Source organism: Montipora capricornis, chromosome 1, assembly GCF_036669925.1.
Source record: "Montipora capricornis isolate CH-2021 chromosome 1, ASM3666992v2, whole genome shotgun sequence".
Taxonomy (NCBI): Eukaryota; Metazoa; Cnidaria; class Anthozoa; order Scleractinia; family Acroporidae; genus Montipora; species Montipora capricornis.
The window spans coordinates 53,042,035-53,067,034 of record NC_090883.1 but is presented as its reverse complement, the minus strand read 5'-3'; the positions used below and the strand labels follow the sequence as shown (position 1 = coordinate 53,067,034).

At 39.5% G+C, this 25,000-nt stretch overlaps 4 protein-coding genes across 6 annotated transcripts in view; 2 read left to right on the top strand and 2 right to left on the bottom strand.

Annotated features, from left to right (window-relative positions):
* LOC138049991 (amidase-like) overlaps window positions 1-13,779 on the bottom strand; it is an 18,986-nt gene extending 5,207 nt beyond the window's left edge. The window contains exons 1-8 of one of the 3 annotated variants that reach the window (XM_068896482.1): window positions 13,514-13,779; window positions 10,492-10,606; window positions 9,177-9,306; window positions 5,846-6,158; window positions 4,876-5,076; window positions 2,879-2,956; window positions 1,651-1,816; window positions 233-289 (exon numbers count right to left, since the gene is read on the bottom strand). In XM_068896482.1, coding sequence (XP_068752583.1) covers window positions 233-289; window positions 1,651-1,816; window positions 2,879-2,956; window positions 4,876-5,076; window positions 5,846-6,158; window positions 9,177-9,306; window positions 10,492-10,597 — 1,051 coding nt within the window. In that variant the 5' untranslated portion in view covers window positions 10,598-10,606; window positions 13,514-13,779. Of the gene's footprint in view, window positions 1-232; window positions 290-1,650; window positions 1,817-2,878; window positions 2,957-4,875; window positions 5,077-5,845; window positions 6,159-9,070; window positions 9,307-10,491; window positions 10,607-13,513 lie in introns of those variants that run through there. The other 2 variants (XM_068896490.1, XM_068896497.1) reach the window with 2 other exon arrangements.
* A 2,650-nt stretch (window positions 13,780-16,429) lies between these two features.
* Window positions 16,430-18,495, top strand: LOC138016497 (uncharacterized). The gene is made up of 4 exons (XM_068863653.1): window positions 16,430-16,727; window positions 17,348-17,532; window positions 17,927-18,373; window positions 18,472-18,495. The coding sequence occupies exons 1-4, from the start codon at window positions 16,430-16,432 to the stop codon at window positions 18,493-18,495; spliced, it is 954 nt and encodes a 317-aa protein (XP_068719754.1).
* A 130-nt stretch (window positions 18,496-18,625) lies between these two features.
* Window positions 18,626-19,403, top strand: LOC138054194 (uncharacterized). The gene has a single exon (XM_068900689.1). It carries the CDS (start codon window positions 18,626-18,628, stop codon window positions 19,181-19,183), a length of 558 nt encoding a protein of 185 aa, XP_068756790.1. The 3' UTR covers window positions 19,184-19,403.
* A 5,497-nt stretch (window positions 19,404-24,900) lies between these two features.
* The window catches only part of LOC138049980 (methyltransferase-like protein 27), a 13,327-nt gene continuing 13,227 nt past the window's right edge, over window positions 24,901-25,000 (bottom strand). The window contains exon 4 of the mRNA XM_068896472.1: window positions 24,901-25,000. This exon is cut by the window's right edge and continues 537 nt beyond it. The gene's annotated coding sequence lies outside the window, so the exon portion shown is untranslated.

Sequence of the window (25,000 nt, the reverse complement as noted above, 5' to 3'; positions counted from 1 at the left end):
CTCCACAGCAGCGCAGCCAGCGCCCTCTGCGGACTAAGAGAGGGAGAGAGAGGGGGAGGGAGGGAGAGAGAGAGAGAAAGAAACCAAGGGGAGCAGGGTTTTTACAAGACGACCTCGCCATCCTTTTTCTTGGCACACACTGAATAGTATTACGACCATCTCACCATCCGCCTATCCGCCCTGGGGAAATAAAGGTATACAACTCGAGTAATTATTTGCAAAGAACACACACCTGAAAGCATTGTATTTGTTCCTCCTTCCACAGAAATTGCGGAGAGAAGCACCTTACCTAGAAATAAAAAGAAGCGAGAAACTGACAAAAAAAAAAAACAACCCAAAGTGATATTACGATCAAGTCTTTTACTTATCTGTCGCAATCAAGCGCCCTTTTCTGTTTACCTCACTTGATAAAGGGTTCCTTGATATCCATCGATCTCCATGCTTCCTGATCAGTACCCGATCAGCTTTGTTTGAAATAAAGGTGTGCCGGAAACTGAGAACGTTGTACACTCCGACGTAGGTTTTGGAGGTAATCTGACGTACGCGTGTCTGTTCACTCTTATGGTGCATAAAATTTGATTGAGAAAAGGCGAAAGTTGGGGATTTCTAACTCGTTCCCTACAAAATTTTCGAAATGGAATATATTCGAGATTGTACTAGGTTCATATATGTTAACCCTGGGGATTGAAATGAAGAGACTAAGATCCTACCAGTATGGCAGATTTATTTAACAACTTTGTTGTCACATGAACCTAATTTAATGCTAACTCTTACGAGTCTTCTATTGCTCAGTGGTAGAGTACCCGAATTAGTAATTGGAGGGTACTAGGGAAGCACTCGGGTTTTTTTCCGAGTACCTTCGAGTCATTATCGATAAACGAATTTCTTCAATTCTTTCACTAGGGTTAACACAAAACATCATTCTCTTCCCCGGCAGTAAAATCGCGAATCTGATTACATGAGAAATTATTATCATTTTGTCTGGCACATTGTGGCGCATTTTGCTGGCTAAAATGTATTTTAGCTCGCTGAAATAAACCAATGAGAGGTATGAAATTGTGCAATTGTACAACTAATTCAACACTTACAAATAAGCTTTATGGAACTTCCTTTCATCTCTTACAATTTTTGAAAACTCAAATGGCAAGATTTTGTAATTTCCAACCAACTTTGCATGATATCGATGGTGAGTTTTCATTGAGGGAAAATATTAAAAGCCATTCAACTTGTAAATACTCACATGATTGTTCAGACTGTTTTGTTCTCTCTATTTTAAGTTTTAAGTGGTATTACCCTCCAAATTGATTATAATAGTTATAAAGTCCATGTTGTCGCCTAACGGGTCGGGCTAAAATGAGTCTGAGTCGGGCCCAACATATTTATGCCCGCAAACATAAACTCTCGCTTTGATTTCAGTTGATATTTTGCTTGGACTTAAAGACACGTAATCAGTTTTTAATCCAGCACAATCACATAACATAAGCAATAGTAACATTCATTTGAACAAAACAGCGACGAACATGATTCTCCTTTTCTTTTCTTTTTTCTTTTTTTTTTTTGGCAAATTCGACTCTCATTGTACTAAGTTTTGTAAAGCTCATTGTAATATATTATCACACTAGGAGAAAAAAAAAAGCGCAACTTATTCACCATCCAAATGCATTTTCACAGAGACGTCTCCAACCGTCGCTTGTTTTTGACATCCCAGGTGCTTAACGGCTTCTCTAAAAAGGGCATCGACGTCAGCCTCTGAACTAGGATGTCCAAAACCTTCTTTCAGTATACCGATTTTCAGATGCGATATATCACCTGTTAACTGGCAAATAAATATCTCTTGTGAATATGGTCACCGTACCTTTGGAACAATTCTGATGATGAGTAACTCAACTGACTCCATGACTCACTGACTCACTGACTCACCGATTGATAGTAATAGTATTCTTTATTGTTCCTTACTCTCCAAAGGGACGCATTGGTCTAGTTACAATAAAGGTTTGAACATTAACTAATAAAAATACAAAATAACATTTACTATATCCGTATACAAGTATGACTGACTGACTGACTGACCGGTTGTTTTATTGTTTGTTTTACGAGACATCTGGTTTGTCTCTTCTACTGGGCAAACCTACCCAGAGGGAAGGAGCACGAACAGGACTCGAGGTCCTATGCGAGGTACTCCACCCTACCCTATTCAGATCAGAAAGACCAGACCACAACATCGGGAACTACATGCCCTGCTCTTTACGACAAGTGTGCGGGTTCTTTTACGTCCCACAGGATTATGAACATTGAAGGGTTGTGAGACGGGACCTCCGGCTTATCGTCCTTATCCGAGAAGACTAGAGAGTCTAACCATTTGCAGATGTAATTACAAAGGCAGCACTTTCTCCTCAGTTATTTAAAGACCCTGAGTGTTGGTCCGGCCGGAGTTGAACTCACGACCTCCCGCGTGACAGCCCGGTGCTCAACCAACTGAGCCACCGGTGCGCGATTGGCTCAGCTGGTTGAGAATCGGACCACCCAGTGATAGTTGGCAGGCTCAAACTCTGGCCAGATTATAACACTTAGGGCCATAAAATAACTGAGGAGAAATGCTGCTCTTCTGATGGCATCTGCAAAAAGTTACACTTTCGAGTAATCCCAGATAACGACTATAAGCAGTAGACCCCGTTTCACGACCCTTGTTCGTGAAATCTGTGGTGCGTGCACGAATCACTAATAGGCTTGCGAGGTCTCGTGAACACAGTTTTCGGCGTTGTGGTCTGATCTATGAGACCACAGTGATTGCCATAGGCTTCTTGTGCCCGGAAGCCAAAGCTAATGGATGGCCCGTCTTAAATCCGCCACTACTCAATAGAAGTTATTCAAAAAGCACCTGTGATGTGTAACATTCAGGGATGGGCAAGGCTCGTGGCTGCCTAGGATCTAGGTCTCCGTCAAGTCCAGCTAAGACCTAAACAAAGACAAAATCGACAAAACTGTCTTCAAATAGGAAAGGTTGCACGGTCTAAGTAGAGATGATACTATGCGCTTAACACGTTTAAATTACTGCATTGACAGAAAAATTATGTTTAAGAGTATCAAATTATTAGAGCTAAGACACCAATACGTTGGGGCCACCAAGTCAGTCTTCCCATTCTATTATAGGACAACCGAAGGACCTGGAGGCAACTCTCTTGGCAAGAGGACTAACCAACTTTTTAACCCGCATATGCCGTGAGCGCGAATCGAGACTGGGATGCCTTTTATTGGTTTAAGGCGAGCCTTATCAACACCATGCTGCCTCTCCTTGCCGTTTACACCGAAATGATGGGTTTCCTCAGAAAACGTTCACCCTTTAACTCGCATGTAGACAAAGTTACTTGGATACATGGGACTGATATTTTTAAGACATAATATTCCTCACAATCTTTGCCAAACCGCCATCCTCAACCCTTGAGAGTGTGAGCTCAAGGGGATTTGTGCTGCTTGTTACTTCTGTTTAATCATGTTGTAAGACGAAAAAAAAGGGTTCATAAAGACTAAAAGTTTCTGGACCTGAAAGCAAGAGCCTTAATAAAAGACACTTATTTCTCAACGAAGTAATTAAGCCCACGCCCAATTTTGAAATCCAATCTGTCCCTTTAAAGTGGTACTATGATCAAAAAATCGTTTCCTTTTCGTCTTCAGATTTTGAAAGCGTGTTCGCTTAACACCTAACTGGCAAAATTTTGTGCTTTGAGTTTTATCTAAAGGATGTTTATTTTGAGTGCAAGTTTTGGATTTGACGGTCCGCCATTACTCACGTTCAAAATTGACCGATTGGACCTCAAAGGGTTGAATCTGGAGAAAATGACGTCATTTACTCACTAGCTTAAAATTTCAGCGTGTAAACGCAATTTATTATATATGCAAAACACGGGTTTAAATGGTCTGAAAGCCCGAAACTCCCGTGCTGCATATTAATTCAGCCGCGTACACACGCACTGCATTCTTAAACTAGTGAGGCTTTGACGTCATTTTCTCCTCGCGGACCAATAAATAAATAAAATTCCAGTTAAAATAAACAGGTGTCTTTTCAAAATCAGAACTTAAAACCTGGGTCAGTTAGTGTTTAGTTAATGATAGTTTTGAAATCCAAAGAAAAAAAAGATTTGTTCTTTTTAGGTCAGGGTAAATGCAGCAGGTCATCCTTACTTGAGGAGCAGCATTTAGGCAACACTTTGTGACGTAAATTGTCTGTATTCCGAGACACGAGTGATGTTGAAGTTGAGGAGAAGAGCAAGGGGACACTTCGTGACGCTTATTGAAATCCACTTGCATCTGATTACTTGGATTAATAGTCCTTATTCACGATAGCCGCCAAGTTGGTTTTTAAATTGTCATGCAAATTAGCCATGTGTTATGCTGGGAGCAAACAATGGAATAAAGGCAAATTGCGGAAAATCGGATCGTCGAAATATTGAATTAACATTGCTTAAAGTACATTTTAAGATTTAGAATTAATTCCCTTTTATAATAATTTTCTATCTTTTGATTGCCTCCGACATTTTGACTGTGTACTTCGTTATCTGCTCATTTTTCACTAAGAAAACATCGAAGTAACTTGAGTAATCATTCTGTTTTACTACTAAGGTGATAAACATTCAATTCAATGAACGTGAAACAAATCATATGTGTGGCTAAGATGTTCGTTATAACCTCTCGAACTTGTGTTGTTTGCCCCCTCAGAAATGTGTAGCTAATTTGCATGATAAAGGCAAATCCAACTTGGCGGCTATCGTGAATGAGGTCTATTTTCTGGACATATCTGATAAATGAGAAGTCAACGAAACGACTCGGAAAACGTTTTAGAAACCTCGTTTTCGTACAGCAAAATCAGAGTAGCCCTACCTCTAACAACAAAGCAGTGTCGTAAACAGTCCTGGCCATTGGTCCAACATGGTCCAGTGTCAACTCCAGCGATATGATCCCCGTATAAGGAACTAATCCGAATGTTGGCTTCAATCCCACAATACCACATGCTGCGGCGGGCATTCTTATTGAACCTCCTTGGTCACCGCCTAAGGCCATGTCCACGTGTCCCCCAGCCACCTGTTGAATATGCATCTTCGTACTAAAAAAAACCAGGTTTTAAGACAAGTACGGTGATAACGAGTCTCAACGCAACACTCATGTAATCATCTTTTTTTTCCTTCTTTCTTTGCACTGAAGTAGAAAAAACTATATACAGGCCATGTATCGGCATAAGACCAGCATATCCTGCAGCCTGAGTATCGATGTGTGGTAATCTGAGCTATGGGTCGCATGAAAAGGACTACCTCTTTGTCTTTGTAAGACTGATCAATTGCATACTTCACACAGCTATTCGCACTGAAAAATTAATTAGCGCATCGTGAAAGAGCTCGTGAATATTCCGCGGTCCTTGGGGATGCTTAATGCATTGCGGGCTCCCCTAATAAATAATAAATACTGTGTCACAGCACCGGCCGCAGAGACGATCGCGACTGGTCAAGGTTCGACCCACCATCCTCCCCTGGTGTTTGTTGACAACTCCTCATATCCCTAGATCTGTCCTCGCTGTCTACCTCTTCCCACAATAATCCGCGGATCTCTCTCCCATAACTTAGTTTCACCTTGTGATAAGTAGTTGTCAGTGAGGATAAAGTAAAGAAAAGCTGGAAAATCTGCTGAAAGATGCATTTATCATTACAATTTTACGTGTAATTATAAGAGTAAAATGTTTGGAAGATGTAGATATCAACAGAAGAAGAAGAACATTAACAACAACAACAAACACAAGAATAAGGAGGAAAAATGTGTTAGTCTTGATTGGAATCAAGTATACAGAGTTATTTCTTACAAGTGCAGCAGATCCTGATGATGATCCTAAAGCCATCCTGTTTTTGTTGTACGGATTTACCACAGGCCCTGTCGCTGATGTAAAGCTAGCGCTATCGAAACATAAGTTTTCACAAACGGACTTCCCAATGATGCGACCACCAGCGTCCAATATCCGGGACACTACAGTTGCATCAACATCCGGGACATAGCCTTCCATAAGCCGTGAGCCATTCATTAAGGGCACACCTGCGACACAAGCGTTATCTTTGATGGCTACTGTTTTTCCGTAAAGTTTCCCACTGGAAGCTCCTTGAATGTCACAATGCCAGGCCCTAAAGTAGTCAAATAATCCCGTATACAAAATATCCAACTGAACAAAAAAGAAAACTTCGAAAGTAGTTAATATAGGAACAGGCCATCAAAAAAGAGAAAGATCATCATCATCATCATCAACTTCACAAATATCATCATAATTATCACCAAAGGCAACTTATAGAAGTAATCCGCGCTGCTCGCAAGCCATAAATCATAATTCCCAGTGAATTGTCGGGCATCAACTAAAGAATAATAAATTTATCGTATTTGTTATATTTATATTCTCAAAGAACAAGCAAGAAATTTAGAATACGGATGTTTCAACGATATTCCAAGACCTTAATGAACAAAACAACAAGGCTTCCCCAAAATGCACCCTCGACCAATATCCTTATACTTATTTACTTTTTCAAATATATTCGGAACGATCTCACAACGGTAAACGTTCAACCTTTCTAAGGACGGTTGCAAGTAGCTGTGGCAACTAAACCTTCAAATATCTTCTTTAAGGTTTTAAGACGGAATCCGTCAGAAGTTCGAAGAAACCTAGCACCAAGATTATAAACATCCTATTGCAAACTTATGTACGACTGTTTTCAATATCTTCCAAAAAAATCATTTCTTGCAACACCAAACGCCAAAAACAAGTGTTCAACTTTGTAAAGAAACACTCGAAAGTACTAGTGAAATGAAACTGATGATGTTCTTTTACCTGTGTTTGCACAATTTCTCTGAAATTTGAATTTGAATTTTTCTCTTTCCCATGGGAAATTGTTTTCGCAGGGCTCAAAGTTAACGACCAAATGGTCACAAATGCGACTAAATTTTTGGTTGTGTGCCTAAAAAGTCATGTTTGATCGCACTCGCGTGCCTTAAAAGCTTAAGTACAGTGCGACTGAATTGCCTCTCTGCTTTCTCACCCGCCAATATTTGCGTACTCCGAGTGGTAAGTCACGAAACAGAAGCTTCAATCAACAGATATAAAGATATACATAACAAAATCTGACCCTATATAATAAAGTTACATTATTTCCTTTTATCGGTGTGTGTTTATTTGTCGTCAGTTTTCTCAACGAATTCCCCAAACGCCGGTCAAGGTCCATTTTTCCTGTTGATGTTTTATGATTCCATCCCATACTCTTCTGTTTTTTAAAACTCCGCTGAAACATGCGATTGAAGACTATGCACAAAGCACATGCTTATTGCACGTGTTAAAGGTTTGTGATAGTGGAAGGTTAAGAGGGGGTCAACAATATGATCCTTTTTTTTCAAGGTAAGAAAATTGTTTAAAAAGTGAATTGTAACCCAGTTGAGTCATCGCGCTTGTATTGTCTTGTAGTCTGTAATTTTCTTATAAAAAGCCAGCCTTCACATTCTACAAAAGCAAGTACATTTGCCTCGAATGATACTGCATCACTATATCAGTCTGCGATAAAATAAAGAGGATGACTGAGCAAGAAAAAAAAAGAAAAATATACAAACTTCAAAGAGCGGGGTTAAACTAATTCGAGTAGCTACAGTGGGATTCAAAGAATCAATCTTTCCCCCTGCATTCAACCGCTTCATCCTTAGTCAATGGTTCCCTGCTAGCAGAGCTCTCTTTTCTTTGTGTTCACTGGGTTGACGAGTACAGGAAAAGAGACCTCTGCGATGGGTCGAAAGCATGTGTGGCGGTTACTTAGCGACTGAATCTTCATGTCATGCTTCATGTTGTGCAGACTCACTTAACAACAGCTGCATTCCTTTAAAGGCATGCGCGAGACATAGCGGCCTACGACAACGACGTCAAATGCGCAGAATTTATTTGCCATTTACGACAGCATAAAGTCTGATCTTGGTGACCTGACGCATCTATTATCAATTATGAAGTTGTGTATATATCCCGGTTTTCAAGTATATTTTCTTTGGTTACAAGTGTACTATACAAAGGAAATACATAATGAAAACTTTTCAGTTATTTCGAATGTTCTTTAACATGATGATAACATGTATTAGTATCGCCCAACTAGTGGACTAATGCAAATCCTGCATTTTGATTGGCTACGCTACTAGAGGACTATTAGTAATAGTCCTCGAGTAGCGAAAAGCGTGATGCTTTCTTTCATTTAATTCCCAATTAAATATTTCTTTAACTTGCATTTACTAACTTTATTATTGCCTTTTCTGTCTGACTAGTTGGCTGATTCTAAAATAATTAGACCCTTCGCCCTCAAGGGCCACGGGTTCAATAGCCCATTCGGCGTCGCCTCATAGACTATTGATGACCCGTAGCCCTTAAAAATCACAAGACACAAGAATTTTATCGCTGTCTCAAACAAAAAGTCAGCCTTACTAGTTAAAACAACAAACACGGGATTAAAATAAAATACAAAAACTGAAGATGACGTAATAATGTCTTAAGTTCTGCTTTTCTGTTACAAAATGTGCTCCCAGTATTTTAAGCTGTGCGCCTAAAATTTTGGCAGTGCGCCTAGAAATATACACGTGGTAGCACAGGTGCTTCCAAAGCCAAAAATAAACTTTGAGCCCTGTTTCGGTGTTATTTCATGCAATTATTTATATTTTTAGCTTTAAGAAAATGAAAAAAGGAGTCTAAAATACTTTAAAATTTTCTGGTACCAGATTTTTGTCCACTAAAAAACTGGAATTGCTCGATTTTCTATCGGATTTCGTCTCAAAGATTCTCATCTGGTATTGTTTTCCCGCCACAAACCCTCTCCACAGAGGATGAGGTACTGTGCGGGGACGGATCGCCATACATGGGCCTCTTCCAATGATAGTTTTTTAACGCTGATTGGCCACTTGTAATGACGTAATAACCCTTTTTTTTAACATGCGCGGCATTGGGAACGACAACTTAAAATAGCTTTCTGAAACTAAAAATAGAGTTTAAAAAGCTATGATGGGGCATGGGGATCCGTTCTCTTACCTCATCCTCCCTTGCATTGATCAATAGATAAATTGCAAATCTTTCCAGAACTTTAACATACTGTTACTTTTTTTTCCTTTAATTTCCTGGAATTTAAAACTCTAACCAAGCATTGTAAGGGTTGTCTTCTACTGATGGCCGATATCCTGGTGTCCGTGGATATTTCACTGTCGTCCTGGGATCTTCTAATTCGTACAGTCGTTGGTAAGTTCCTCTAAGGGTTTCCGAAATGGATTCTGCAAAAGGAGAAATACATGTCAACTGAAAGTCAAACGAACGAGTTTACATCCTGTAAAGTCAAGTCCCTTGATATAAGGTCAGTTATTTACCACCTTTAGTATCCAAGCAAGTTATAAGCAACTTTCGCGAGATTTGCGCAGGAAACTATTGTAATTGTTGCAGGAACAAATGAGTTAAAATCATCTCTGTGTGCTATGTTTCTCACTGTTTTAGTATAGACTCAGACAACTATTCTATTCAGTTTCGGTGGCTAGTGGCGAATATTTACCGGTAAACATCCGCCACTAGCCACCTCCACTTCGGTGAATAGTTGCTAGTAATTATTAAAAACTGAACTACGGATATCAGATTTCCGGCATTTTCACTGGCTCGCCGGACACAGGCTATCAGTTCATATAACTGCTCCACCTAATATGGTCAAGGAACGCGTCAGCATTAACTCAAACACTTTGCAGCTCTGAGAAAGCGTGGCCGACAAAAGCCCTTTTCGACAGCAATTGACCGAGGCAGAAATCGATGCTTTAGCCGACAATACTACCCCAAAAAGGCCTGGAGTTTTTAATAAAAAAGTTATTTTACTCGGGCTTGCTCGATATAAAGTGATTATGACCAACTCGGTGCTACACGCCTCGTTGGTTATCTGACTTGATATCCAGTGAGCCCTCGTAGAATAATTGTTAACTATTCACCTGCGAGCAACTCGCGCGGGATTTGCGGCCGAAAATAGTGTGGTCGTTGCAGGAATAAATGAACTAAAATCACCTTCTTGTGCTTTATTACCTCACTAGCCACCCCCATTTCGGCGAATAACTTTTAAATATTCATCATATATAGTATCTTCACATTCGCATCCTCTACGGGTTCATTACGAACTCACAAAAAGACCAGGCCCAACTTGACTTGATTATAGCTCAACTGGTAGAGCGCTGAATCAATATCGCAGAGCTCACGAGGCAAACTCCGGTCCAAGTCTGAAATTTCATGCTTTCCCTGAGTTTCTGCCGTGGTGTGTTAACGTCAGAAACGCATGCGCATGAGCCAAAACGATTTCTGCGCACGATTCTTTGCCGGAAATTGTTACTGACGTGGTCAAACGCCGTACTTTTTGATAGAATTCACGTGGAAGCGGGCGCGAAAAGTAATAGTTACTGCGTATTTAACCAATTATCAACCTGTTATACCATGATATTCTTGCAATTCAGTCGCCTCGATGTCTAGCTTCAGGCTTTGCGTTATTTCTCTCAACCGGGAGGCACTGGGGACACGTACTGAAGGCGCCTTATACATCACAGCGTGCTGAAGAAGAGAAAGCGTAACCAAGAGTTGTCATTTAGGTAGGGGAACAGGATCAACAAAATTAAGAGGTGTAAATCAAATTCTGTGGGAGAGTAGGAATTAGCGTCGTTATGAAGCACGCTCTTTGTGTTAGTTGGAAGGTATGGTCATTGAACCCGTTAAAAATTTGGAATTTCTCCAATCACAATCATTTGAGCTCTGCCAAGAAAATAGTACTTTGAACAGGATTTCAATATACCAATTAATAAATTGTAGTCAATTATAATAAACGTCTTCTTCAGGCAGTGAATCGTTGCTCGATTTATAATTTCGTGACTCATAGATGACCACACCTATTTTTACCATAATTGCTCGTAATATCGCAATCTGATTGGCTCATTTGCCGTTGTCGAGAACAGTCTAGACAACGCTGCTCGCATCATGCCTGCGCAAATTTGTCACGCAATGTAATAGCCAATCAGGAACGCTAATTTTGGGAAATAAACCAATCATATTGCGAGAAAGTTATACACAACGCTTGCTCTTTCTTTGTGTCATGATTTTGGTCACGCTCGAATATTGAATATTGTCGTAAAAAACAAGCTGTTGTGGACTCACGAGGCGCACAACATTTTGATCACTGTGATGACGAATATCGTTGTCGATAAGAGTACAGACAACGCTGAACCACTTTCCATTTGTTAAATCTCTATCAGGGGTGTTGTTTTCTCTGATCTCTCATTCAGTACAGCTTTCCGCCAAGTATTGTGCTATTAGGCAAGTTAACGCACAATGCTGTCGTCATTTGCTCTCTCTCTTCCTCTTCTCTCCTCGTTGTTCGACATATCAAAAATACTTTGCTTGTTTTTTTTGGTCGTCTTCAAAATGTGGGCCTCTTTTACTAAAGCGCAGTGTAAAATGCAGTACACTGGCCATGCAACTTCCCCACCAAAAAGGGCGGTGCGACATCACACGCTTACATGAAAATTTTAACTATACGGACGGTCGTACGATGACGTCATAACAAAAAATGTCCTAGGCATCGATGAGTTACCATGATACTAATTAATGGGGACACTATGCATAGAAATCAAATCAATTTCACTCAGTTCAAACATTGGTTTTGTGGAGCGGGGAAAACCCGAGTACCCGAAGAAAGTCCTCTCGGAGCAGAGTAGCCAACCAACAAACTCGACCCACAACCCACAACCCACAAACTCCGCCCACGCCAAGAATGGGAATTGAACCTGGGTCACATAGGAAGGAGGCGAGTGCACCTACTACTGCGTTAACTCTGCTCCTGTTAACCGGAAGACTCAAAAAATAACAATAGGGAGCTAATATCGACAGCTAAGTTTATAGTCTTAACGTCGTCCACATAACCTCAAATTTTCGTTATTTCACGTTGATGTCAGGATGAGAACGGCAAAGAAATGAAACAAACTGTAAAACGCACGTACGAAGCGTGAAAAGGCACTGTTTTAGCTCATTGTTTTATGGCGTTCCCGTAGCCGTCGTCGTCGTCGTCCGTTTCCTGAAGAACGCCGGAGGAGTGAGATGCCAGTTGTTCGTTGCTAGTGATGATGTTGAATCCTCCGATCCAACATTACGAAACACACATAGAAGAAATCAACAGTCACACCGAAGAATACGACCCGTAAGCCTTAGCTGAGGCGTTTCTCAGAGGAAATAGTACTAAACAAGGGAGTTTACCCTATACCCTCAATCAGACAATAAACAACTTTTCACTGGTAAATAGGATTCTGGCTGCTGCACAAGATTAGGGCCCCACACGGATATAGTCCGGCTTCTGGCGAGCAACAGACCCACTTTAATGATTGTAACGCCAGACGTGATACATGAAGTATGCGTGTAACAGCTGCATGATAAACTAACGTGCCTGCTGCCCGTCAGGAAAAACCCCCTTTCTTTTGGAGGAAACATGATCCCTCCCGAATGCAAAGCCAGGCACTTAACAACGACCTTGAGGGAGAAAGGTTTATCAAAATTACATGAAGATGAAACCGGAATGAAAAAGTACATTAGTAAATAAAATTAAACAAGAACCCGAAGGCTGCAGCGTTGCCAGTGTAGAATGATTCCCCTCAGAAAAATCCCGCCAGCACATGTTTTCAACTCTGATGTTGCCAAGACAACTGTCAAAACTTCGGTGAACCGTGAAAACGTTAATTTGCTGCTATTCTTGCGAATTGCAGCAAATAGCAATTTGCCGTAAGTCCAAACTGTACATGTTTTACTAAAAACATTCGAAAAATAAGGGTCACTGTGCTCGCTCGAAAGCACAGTGACATGTTTAGTCCATAATGGTTTGCATAGCATTTTTGCCATTACACTGTTAAAATAAGATCGAATTCAGATGAGGACTCCAAACAAGTTAAAACAAACTGCAAGGCTTGGGTAATAAAATGTCACGCATTCAGGTGTCACGCCGATGTAAGATATCAATGGTCCATGAATTCGAACTGTTCGCTTGAATATTTACACTTGGAGTCAATTAAATCTTCTCCTATTCTATTTGCTGTCATTAAAATGGAAGTTAACAACTCTTGAAGAAGTGTACATTCAATTCAAATAGGAAGTTTTTGTTCACGGTGCTCTTCGTTGTAGTTAGCCTTCAATGGTAAAATCGAATACTGAATTTATGGAAGGATTATTTGACTTCACCCGTCAATACCGCTTTGCATGAGGATTTATGTAAGTTCAAGTAGAGTACTGATGATGTTGATGCCATTTAAGTAAACCACCATGCATTGATACCAAATGCGATCCTTTGAAATAATGTTCAATCGGTAAACACTTGATGAGCTTGTAGATATTTTGATATTACCAGTTATTGCAACTTGTTAAAAAAAAACTATTTAGTATTTAAAAATATCTGATTCATTTATCGGATGCAACTATTATTACCTGCTTTAAGTTATCCGTGAGCGATTTCCGAAAATTTGATTGCGCCTCCAAGGCGATTTTGTAGGGTACAGTCGATTATGTCACATGATCCATGTCTTCATGATGAGTGACGCAATAATATTGCCAACGAGCAAGCCGAGCGAAGACGGCCAGCTTAATGCCGCGCGAGGTAGTGCAGTAGGCAGAAAAATTCTCGATCGCGCTGTGAAAAGTTCCCTGGAGATTTTAGATGGGGACCAATGAAAGCGCGTGTTTTGATATGTGATGACATTCCCCGTGACATGCTTCACACTTCAGTGACACTTTGGCAATTTTTTACATGTCAGTGATTTTATTCAACTTAATTATTGTATATTCCTTTTAAAATTACGGCCGTTCAAAAAGCACAGCAGTACTATCCATATTATTGCAAAACACGTTCATGACATCTACAGTCATTGTCAGCTGGAGATACAAAGTGTTCTATTATTGTATTATTGCAAGAGACTTATTGTTAACTAGATAAGATGAGTTGCAGTACTTTCGAATAAAAAAAAATACAACTACTGTTGGGTGTTTTGGAACTCTGATACAAATCTGCAAACTATGTATTATATTGACTGTGTCGTTGGCACTTAGCGCTAGCTGTTACCAGTTTATAACTTAGTTTGTCAAGAGACGGCAAAGGCGCGCATCAGCCTCGCACAGGATAACTACCTGCTGCGCCCCTGTTGCACAAAATTTGCAGATAGATAGATAGATAGATAGATAGATAGATAGATAGATAGATAGATAGATAGATAGATAGATAGATAGATAGATCGGATCATGAAAAAAAAAAAAAGAAATGGTAATTTTAATCAACAATCTTAACTGACATTAATTTAAATAATACACCGAATGTAACAGGAACAATACCACAAAAATGGTTTGTTTGATCACACTGATAAAAATCATACAAACCGAACAATGATCACAGTGCAAAGAAGTATATTACCTTGTCCAGCCAAGTAGCCATGATGGAAACGTGGAAACGATGCGATTTAAAGTGAAATAACTCCAGCAATGCGACTTGCAACGTATAATTTCTCCAGCAATGCGACTTGTAAAGTACAATTACTCCAGCGATGTCACTTGTAAATTGAAATTAATCCAGCGATACAACTTGTAAAATAAAATTACTCCCCACACAACATTGCAAAATCGCTGCCACATGTCTCCGGGCGAAAACATTCTTTTAGCTAAACGCGCAAGAAGTCATGCATTTTAGTCTCAATAAACTGTTAACTAAGGTTTTTTTTAGCTAATTGTAACTTTTCAATGAATTACCTGAATTAACTTTAAAGAACGCATTGGAACAATGGGGAACTTAAGGAGGCTCGAAATAGTTTCTCCTTATTTCAAACAAATAAACATATTCTGTCCTTAGATACAGTTACGGCAATCATATCAAGACGAAATTTGGCCAGGGTATTAAGTACCTATCGTAGATTTCTCACATTACGTTTTCCTCCAAAATAATGTAACCATGGCAACGATATTAGGCATTTCTTTGAGCCTTAAAATCAACATATGTGGTCCTTTTTGAAGAAACGGGACGGTGAAATTTTCCCATTCATCGTTACCAGATAATGTTAGAAATACTCTCTAAAATATTTAAAATTCAACAAAATCTGTAGGTCAGTTTTTCAGAAAAATAAGTTTTTTTGAATTGTGTCTCTAATTATTTTTTTCACCTACAGATTTTTTTTAAATTTGAAAGACAAACGGTTTAAATTAATCTAAGCTAACATGCAAAAAATGAAAAAAATTCACCGTCCAGAAGCAGAGATATAAACGAGCAAAGTTGCAAAATCAGGAAAAATTAGGGGGTTACAAGATCAGCATTTACGCATGCGTCACCCGCTCATTCGAGTCCGCGCGCGAGTGGAGCTACAGGTCAACACAAACGGATTTAACTATTAAACCGTTTAAGTAGAATTTTCGTAGTTTTCGTGAATAGGAAATGTCTATTTATATGCCATGTATATAGGAATTGGAGAAAGGTAAGCGAAATTAGCGGTATTTGTTTATTTCTGGTGACCCATTTAACTGACGCAAGCAGCTTACGAATTGCGTGTGTGGCTTACGCGCGCGCGCTCAGCTGAAAACCCTTTCGAGCCTCCTTAATTTCAAGTTAATGTAACTCATTTTCAGCCGCATGCCGATTTCCGCGATTTTTCTTTTCTTTTATTTATTTTTTTTTTTTTTTGTAAACTATTCACATAAAATACTATTTCTCCCTAAGCGTTGTATCTTTTATGTGCAAATAACCGCTCAAAATAAAGATTTTTTAACGATCTAGCTGTAGATATCTTTTTCATAATGTAACATTCTCTGTCAACATTTACATAACAATCAAAACACAAAAATAGCAACCCGTGCAACAAATTTAGTCGCATTTATCTCTTCGTGGAATCTCATGCTTAACACAGGAATTTTTAGTTATCATGAAATATCTTTCTCTATTCGTTAGCAATCATTCTTTCAAATTTCAGAGAAATCTACCGGTCCGCGAATATTTTACGAGTTTTTTTTCCAATGGCATGTCAAAAGGCCAAGTGGATTTATGCATAATCGGGCAAGTTTGGGCGATCAAGTTGCATGCGTGTGTGACGCGTTATAAATATACTTTTCTAAAAGCTTATTCTACCCCCAAAAATAGGTTTGGGATGTAGTTTTGAGAGTGGAAATCAAGTTTACGGTCCACGCTCCACGAGACCGCATTGAATATTGAATAGTCCAGTTTCGAATTCCCCGCTCATTCTAAGAAACCGCTGGATTTTGGTCTAGCCGGCGCAATTTGTGCACCGGGACGAGGCTAACCCTGTATTAGCTTTCCTTCCGTCCTTTTTGCTTTCGTTTAAACTGCGCTACGAGTCGAACAAATCTTAGAAAATGGACCAAGAGAAAGGTAAAGATAGCAAGAAAAGGAAACACCGAAGCCGTGGAAAGGAGTGTGCAGCAGCTGAGTGCAACAGTTATGAATATAATAGCGATGGAAGTGCGTCTGGTTTACGCTTTTTTAAATTTCCTACGAAGAACCCTGCAAAAGCACGTTGGTGCAATTTGATCAAGCGTCAACACGGAAGAGACGGTTTTCGTGTAAGCGAGAACACTGTAATATGTGAAAAACATTTTAGGAAACACGAAATAATCAAAGGTGCTGGGGGAGTGAGGAGCAGATTGGGTAAAGGTGTGGTATTGTTTAAGTCTTTGTAATTTTACAATAACGCTGATTTTATGACAGTCTTGTATCACGACTACATCACTGTTGAATTGCATTTTGATGGAAATCTGTTTATATTCCAGCTGTTGAAGTGCGTAATAATTATGATAATCTTGTATAGTTTGACTTAAAAGAAATAAAACAGTCCATTGTTATGCTATTTCTGGGTCTGCATCCTTTATTTGTGTTCTATGTATACCTTGTGGTATACAATGAAGGAAGCTGATTTAAGCTAAATCAGAAATTATGATTCTCAAATCTGAAGGGGTCTACTACCGGAAAACATTTTGTAATTGTAAATTTTTGTTTGCTTTGGTTTGGTTTCATTTCAATTTTGTTAAATGAACTTTCCTTCAGTTCCAAATAGAAATCATGTTTTAGAATGCCTGTAAGTATGGACACATGAAAAAGATACCTTAAACTAAATTGAGGTCCAAAATAGAAAAGCTAGTTTTGTGAAGAACTGCATATCTGTTGTCTTCTGTCATGTTTTGTCTGTGTGTGAGTTTGGAGAGAATTCTGCTACAAAGGTTTATAAAAATCTTCTAACATTGCATCAATGTGAAAAATTCACGTTCTGAATGTAGGAGTGGAACCATCAATATTTAACTGGTCCTCAGTTACACCTTTGCCACGGAAACCTCCAAAGGATAGAAGCAGTTCTTCAACAAAGGCCTGTACATCAACTACAGGTGCAGGAGAGACAGTGGTCATGTCACACATTGAAATAGTTGAAGAGTTAGGGTCCACATGTCCTCTGGGAGAAGTTGAGGTATAAATATAACTTGCATGCTATGACCTTGTCCCTAGTGGTATTACATCCCTAGAGTCTGGATCAAGTAGTGCCTCCTTGAAGTGACAATAACATTGAGCATGGAAACAATAAAGAAGAATCCTAAACAATGCCCCATCCCTGATAATAAGGAAGGCTATTGTCAAGGAGAACAAATGAAAAAAGAGGTTTATATGAGGTGCTACATTACCCAGAGTTTTAGGTCACATTCTTTTTGAAGCCCCATGAAATTTCAATTATTTTTTTAGTGGCAAGGGCTTCTCACTTGTTGACATATTTCTTGTGCTGCTTAAACATAAAATTTGTACTTTTTAGGTATGTAGTGTGTATTTTTCTTTCCTTAATGAATGTCTTATTTTATTGACATTTATAGTTTACATGTTCCAACAGTAGTGCTGGGAAAGGTGAAGTAGGAACTAGGTGTTCTTTGGGAGATGTTGAGAGGGTGTTTGCAAAACAGACTGAAGATAAGTCCACCCAGACATGCTTCCTGTTTACCTCTGAAGTTGACTCAATATCCATGGACCATACATATGCATTTAGCTTTGGAGACATCATTGATATAAAAGAATCAAGGCAGTCTATACAGGAGCAGCTTGAAGTAAAGGAGGAAATATTGATAAACCTTAAGAAAAAAGTTGGGCAGCTGCAAAAAGAAATTGATGAGTATAAACAACGGGAATTTACACTTGAAAAGTTTAAGAATGACAACTCTGCGATTAAATTTTACACAGGCTTTCCCAATTACACAGCGCTACTAGCATTTCATAATTACCTCAAACCAAAAGTAGCCAAACTACAATACTGGGGTGCAAAAAATGTACCTGACTCCAGACCATATCAGGAGGAAGGGAAAAATAAGCCAGGCCGCACGAGGCAATTAAGTTCTTTAACTGAACTGTTTATTGTCCTTGTTAGATTAAAGGTTGGTCTTTTTGTTAGAGATCTAGTTGACAGATTTGGCATTTCTGTTGCAAACTTTAGTAAGATATTCTGTACATGGATTAATTTCTTGTATTTAGAGTTGCCCCAATTATTCCCTTTCCCTTCTCAGGAATCAGTGCGGAAAAACATGCCACAGCAATTTGCCCTGTACCCTACTACTCGAGTGATTATTGACTGCACAGAGGTTTTTGTGGAGGTACCATCCTCAATGTTGGCCCAGTCACAGACCTGGTCCAACTACAAACACCATAATACATTCAAAGTATTAATTGGAATTTCCCCAAATGGCCAAGTAATTTTTGTTTCAAAGTTGTGGGGTGATAGGATTTCAGATAAGTGCATAACAGAAAAGTCTGGCTTAATGCAATACCTTAAACCTGGAGATAACATCATGGCTGATCGTGGTTTTGAAATCACCAATATTTTACCCCCAGGTGTTGGCCTTAATATACCTCCATTTAAAGGTGCCCGGGCCCAGTTAACAGCTGAAGAAGTGACTGAAACAGTGCATATTGCTTCTGTGCGAATTCACGTAGAGCGGGCAATAGGAAGAGTCAAGAACTATCACATCCTTGATGGCACTCTACCTTTGACCCTGGCCCATACTGCAGATCAAAAATTTTCAGTCTGTGCCTACCTAACCAATTTTTTGCCTCCTCTTCTCCCCCCTATAAAAAGCAAATAAAGGGGGAGGCTTGGGTATGAGTTTATTACACTGTACTTTTTTGCTGCACCTTTCAACAACATACAAAAATGTAGTTAATGAATAGCTGCATTTTCCCTGTCTTTAATCATCTTAGCAGTCATCTCAGCAAACAGAAGTTTCAGTTTCACAGGCTTAAAAGTCCATGTCTGGGTTTTGTGATTGGTAGGTTTTGATTAATTTCCTTTGTTTCTGTTTCTGGTTTTATTCTTTTTTGGAGGTTATTTGATTTCCTTCATGATAAATGGAAACTAAATTATGAACTTTCAGAGTGTTGTGTGTTATTGAAACGTGCAGCATCACAAATAACTATGCCTCTCAATTTATGCTAAAGGTTTTTTTTTCTATTGCCAGTATGCAGAACACTAAACATGAACAGAATTACATGTAATCAGACAAGGCACAATAATAAAAAATTGTTTAAGACATGATGGAATGTTTGAAACAAACTGGACGTGAAAATGTTAATGTCAACTTACTGCGGTATAACATTAGGAATTTGTAATCAGACACTTGATCACAACAACTGCTTTCAGTGAGTACTTTTGTTACTTCCTGTTTACTTTTTGGAAGCTCCTCCAACCCCCATGCTTATATAGTTTGACACCTCGCTCAATTCTTCTGGTGAAGATTTCAGGAAGGAAAGCTCGTTTATAGAAAAAATCTAGCCTGGGTAATATTGTTTGGTACCACCATTCATTGTTGAAATAAATACGTTGAATAAAAACATTGTTTCCTCCAAACCACACAACAAAATCAACCCATTCTAAATTGCAGACATACATTTGACCTTGGACTTGGTAGTAATATTTATGGCCAAACTTAAGCTTAGGAAGCCCATCATCATCAATGTATAAACAAAAATTTGGATCTTTACATGCTTGTTCAACAGTCATTCCTCTCTTACAGTATGGCCATTTCGCTTCCAGACCTCCAACTTTCATGCCAGAAGCCGGTCATAAACCTTTCGGTCCAAACTTGCACCACAACCTGGTCTTTCCTTTGATAAGATTGTACCAACTTCCTCTACACGTAGCAAAGTATTTCCTTCAGCAGCTTTTGCATCGACATAACTTGCAACATCATCACCCTCGTGAAGCTGGCCATACTCTAGGGATGCTATGCCTTTCTTTTTTTCAGAGATGTACATTATGTTTCTTAGAAATTTATCAGGCTCTTTCCGCCTTACAGCTGCATCATGAAAATTAGAGGCTGTTAACTTGTCACGTTTGAGTTGCCTCCAAACTTCATTATTACTTTGGCCCCTTGTTACTCGTTCAACTTTTTAAATGTCGACATCTGAAACACTCTGAGTATCTGCATAGTAATCCATCATGCTTTTAAAATGAGAAGATGATATATCATAGTCATCACTGAATGGTAAATCTGTGATGTCATTTTCAGTAACGATATCAGGGGCATTTTCAGGAACTGTTTCACAAATGCAGTCAATTTGAACATTTTCATCAGCAGTCGGCTGTGGAGACACATTATGAAACAAAAAATAGCAGCTGCTTTGTAAACAGTTACTTAGTTCTGCTGAAAGTTGACTTAGTGCCTCTGGGTTGACTCGCCTGTCTGCTGGTGCTCTGGGGTCATACAGACTGACCTTGGCACATTGATCAGTTTTCTTACCAAACCGATATTTTGTGATGACTATGTTATTCACTGGTTCAGGGTCCACTTGTACATTCCTGGGAGCATTCCAGCTACAAATTCTTGAGGTACAAGAAACTGGCTCTCCATGTTCTTTAAGTCCCTGACGACAGAAATCTTCAACAGCAAAAAGGATGCCACCAACATGATTACAGTGACCTAGCCCATCTACCCCTCTCCTAAAAATGCAAATTATGAAACATTTGTTATTTTAGAAATATGTTGGGGTTTTCTATTACAAGGCATAATGAAATGTTGGAGTGAACAAGAAGAAAGATTTTTATTATTTCTACATCTCATTATTATTCCTTCCTTAAGATGTAGCAGCATTAAGCTCAAAGCGTTTTGGGTGCATTATCAAATCATTCCAACCATTCTTTATACCTCCTTGATCTTCCAAACAGAAAAATTCATCTTCACACTTACCCTGCTGGACACTGGCAAGCTGCTTTCAGTACTTCCCCAAGATGGTTCATAGAAATCATGACCTTATATTTCTGCTGCTTCATTGAGGCTAACACTTCTCCTTTAACGTACGTAATTCCCCCTTTTGCACTAATGTGCGTCCTCCTGATGTGTCCCTCTTTGAAGAACTGGAAAGCTTTCAATTTTTTGTATCCTGACGTGCGAATTGAAGCGTGGTCGTATTTTGCTGTTTTGATGACAAGATAATCATACAACTGCACAAAGTTGAAAGGTGGTAGTCCTCGTAAGTCTGTAGCCAATACACAATCCACCGCCTCAGCCATAAGACTCTCGTACGTTATATCAGCACTTTTCTTGCCAGTTGTACATGTAACAGGCAATATTGTTACATTGTCTTGTTCGGGTAGTCCATAAGTTGGCGTTTTTAGCCTTTCAAAGAGTACATGACATCGTAACACTAGATCCGCCTTCTTTCCAGTCACGGGCTGCCCCCGATCACGTAGAATCTTCTTTAGCTCTTCCACTTTAAGCTTCTTGATCGCTTCCAATGATTCGTTTACCGGCGCAGTAGGAATTTTCATGGAAAATCACTTATAACCTTATATTAATCACGTTTACTTGTCCAGTTGTGTTGGTGATCAAAGTGAAGCATACAGGGTTAGCCTCGTCCCGGTGCAAAAGTTGCGCCTGCTAGACGAAAGTCAAGCGGTTTCTTAGAATGAGCGGGGAATTCGAAACTGGACTATTAAGTAAACACAACAGAAAGACGCTAACCTCATTTTAGGGAACTTTAGCACCAGACGTTCTTCCAGTTCACGAACGGCATGGCTGGACGCGCAGAACTGGGTCGAGCAAGCGGTATTTAGGGCCACCTTATGCTGCGAAAGTTCCGGCAACTGTATACCGTACGCACGGTGCAGTAGGTTCTTGACTTTTTACAAATCTGTTTTAATATATTGCGGGGTCAAGAACTGATTGAACTCAGATAGGTGTAGGAACGACTATTACGTAATTTATTCCTGAAAAAGAATGAAATTATTTTTATTCTTTCAGAGGGTAAACGCCACGATTCTGGAATGTTAGCTGATTCCGGTTTGTTGCGCGACTTGGAGCAACATGCTTCGTCAACGTTGCATGAGCCAATGTGCATTTACGGAGATCCCGCATATCCCCACAGAATTCATCTCCAGTCACCCTTCAGGGAAGCTGTACTCACAGATGATATGAAGCTCTTCAATGCCTCCATGAGTGCCTGTCGCATTTCGGTGGCGATGTAATTAACTACTTTACATTGACTTTAAGACTCCCTCTGACCACTCGTTGAATTTGTTCCCGGTAGTCCCTGGTTCAACTTCCGAACTGCACTTGCATGTAAATAGCTAACCGGTTTGCCTCCGGCCAGTTGGGATTCTTAACAGTTGTTGTCGAATGTTCTGTTCTGTCGTGATTGTGTTTCATTGGCCCTGAAAAGACCCTATGGGGAGCGGTCAATTAAATATGTAATGTATTTTTGTATTGTATATATATAGAGTACCCTGCCTCGACAAGAACATCACGCAGCAGTTCGTTTTTCGTGCTATGACAGACTTAATCCATTTTGAAGTTACAGACGTTTTCAGCATCGAGAGCTGCTTGAGCCAATTCATGTTGAAGGATCTCAAGAGGAGAGTCCTCGCACGCTCTGGTATGTGAAGCCCATGGTGATTTTCCAACTGGATTTGACGCTCAAAGACGCTCAAACGTTTTTCTGGGCTGCCAAATGTCCTCGGCCTATCAGTTTAGTCCCAGCACTAGTCCACGATTCAAATTGTACTGAAACTGGTTTTCTTTCGGTTTTGTGTGGAAAGGGTTGTTCGTGGCATGAGAGAGGCACTCGGGATTTTTACTAGCTATGCATGAAATTTCCACTGAAGTGCCCTTAGTCCAGTTCTCTCAAATTTATCTAAGCTCCCACTTTCACGTCCGCAAAATCGACTTAGTGCATTTTTTGTTTCAAACTTAGTGTTCAATATTTGTCTGTCGACGAAGGTCCACCGTGATTCATCCCTCCGCTTTCGAAGGGTTCAACTAGTTTTAGCCGGCTAAAACCGGTCAAACCAAGAGCCCTTATCTGTTTCGGAGAAAATTGTTTTGCGCCATTCTTCGTCAAATTCAAATTCTTCTTTTCAGCTTTTTTTACGGCCACAAGGCTTCTTTTTAGGTTTTACCTTTGGACTCTTTTTGAGCTTTTTATCCTTTCCCATGAAAAGGTATATTCACATGGAGTACCCCGACGACAATGTGTCAAAAAATACCTGTTGTTACAGTTTAGCTCCTTTTCAGCAGTGTTCTCAGAGAGTTCTGAGTTCTTTCAGAGAGTGCGGAAGCGAGGCTTTCGGGTCAACTTTCGATAAGATGTAGAGTAAAGTAAAAGATTTAGCACGCGAAATGCGAAAATAAATAATGGGTTCCTATCCAGAATTCACGTTTTTCTCAGAAGAAGAAAACTACAGTTATTGAATGCAAGCTGCCCTCGATACTTTCGCCCATTTGGGGTTGTTACTTCGGTTAACACATCCGTATGCTAAATAGTGCCTTGAAATACTTCCCATGGTAAAATTAGGCCACACAAACTTCAAATTACTCGAAGAAAAGTGAAGGAAACAGCCAAGATTCAAGAAATCGCATAGCCTTCTTGTTTCGACGCGAAAGCCTCGTTTTCGCGAATTCTGAAACTAACACCGCTCAGACGTGAGCTCAATTCTATTCGCCAATACCAAAAATACCATAATACTCTTCTTTCTGAAGAGAAAATAAAAACAATGCTTATAAAAAATTTTGGAGGGACAAACTTAGAGTATTATGGCTAATTGGTTATGATTTAAGACCCCAGTTAATTTCCCGCGGGGTTGCAGGGATGGCGCAGTGGTGAGAGCACTCGCCTCTCACCAATGTGGCCCGCGTTCAATTCCCAGACTCGGCGTCATATGTGGGTAAAGTTTGTTGGTTCTCTTCTCTGCACCGACAGGTTTTCTCCGGGTACTCCGGTTTCCCGGCTCCTCAAAAACCAACATTAGACTTGATTTGAGCTAATTGTTAATTCAGTTAACAGTGTCCCCAATAGACCTTTTTCGCTTGTACATTTTATTTTCACAATAGGCCACTTCGAAAAATACCATAATACTCTTTGTTTGTCCCTCCACATTTTGCATAAGCATTGTATCCAGTTTCTCTTGGGACTTACAAAATGATCCCAAGAGAAAACAAAAACAATGCTCATGCAAAATTTGAGGGGACAAACAAAGCGTATTATGGTATTTTTCGAAATGGCCTATACAGATCATGTGATAATTAATATTAGAGAGTGCATGCATACATATTCATGCTTGCATGCGCTCTTTTTAATGAGCAAAACAAAGGACCAATCCTCTGAGTATTATCACATGTTTTTTTATAGGAAAAACATGTACAAGCGAAAAAGGTCTATTAGTGCTTCAGCACTAGAACGACTAGACACTTCAATTAAAGTTCCTTTCCTTTCCGCGAAAAACGTAACCAAATTCCTTGCCGTTTACAGTTTTGGCTTTTCACACCTTTGCTGAACAAGAAAGATCCATCAAAAACACATTTAAGTTAATCACTAGCGTGTCATTTAATATTTTGAAGTTTTTTTTTTTTCGAAAATGTAATTAACGTAGCATTGATTACTATGAGGTCATAAAAAAAGAAACATTCCTA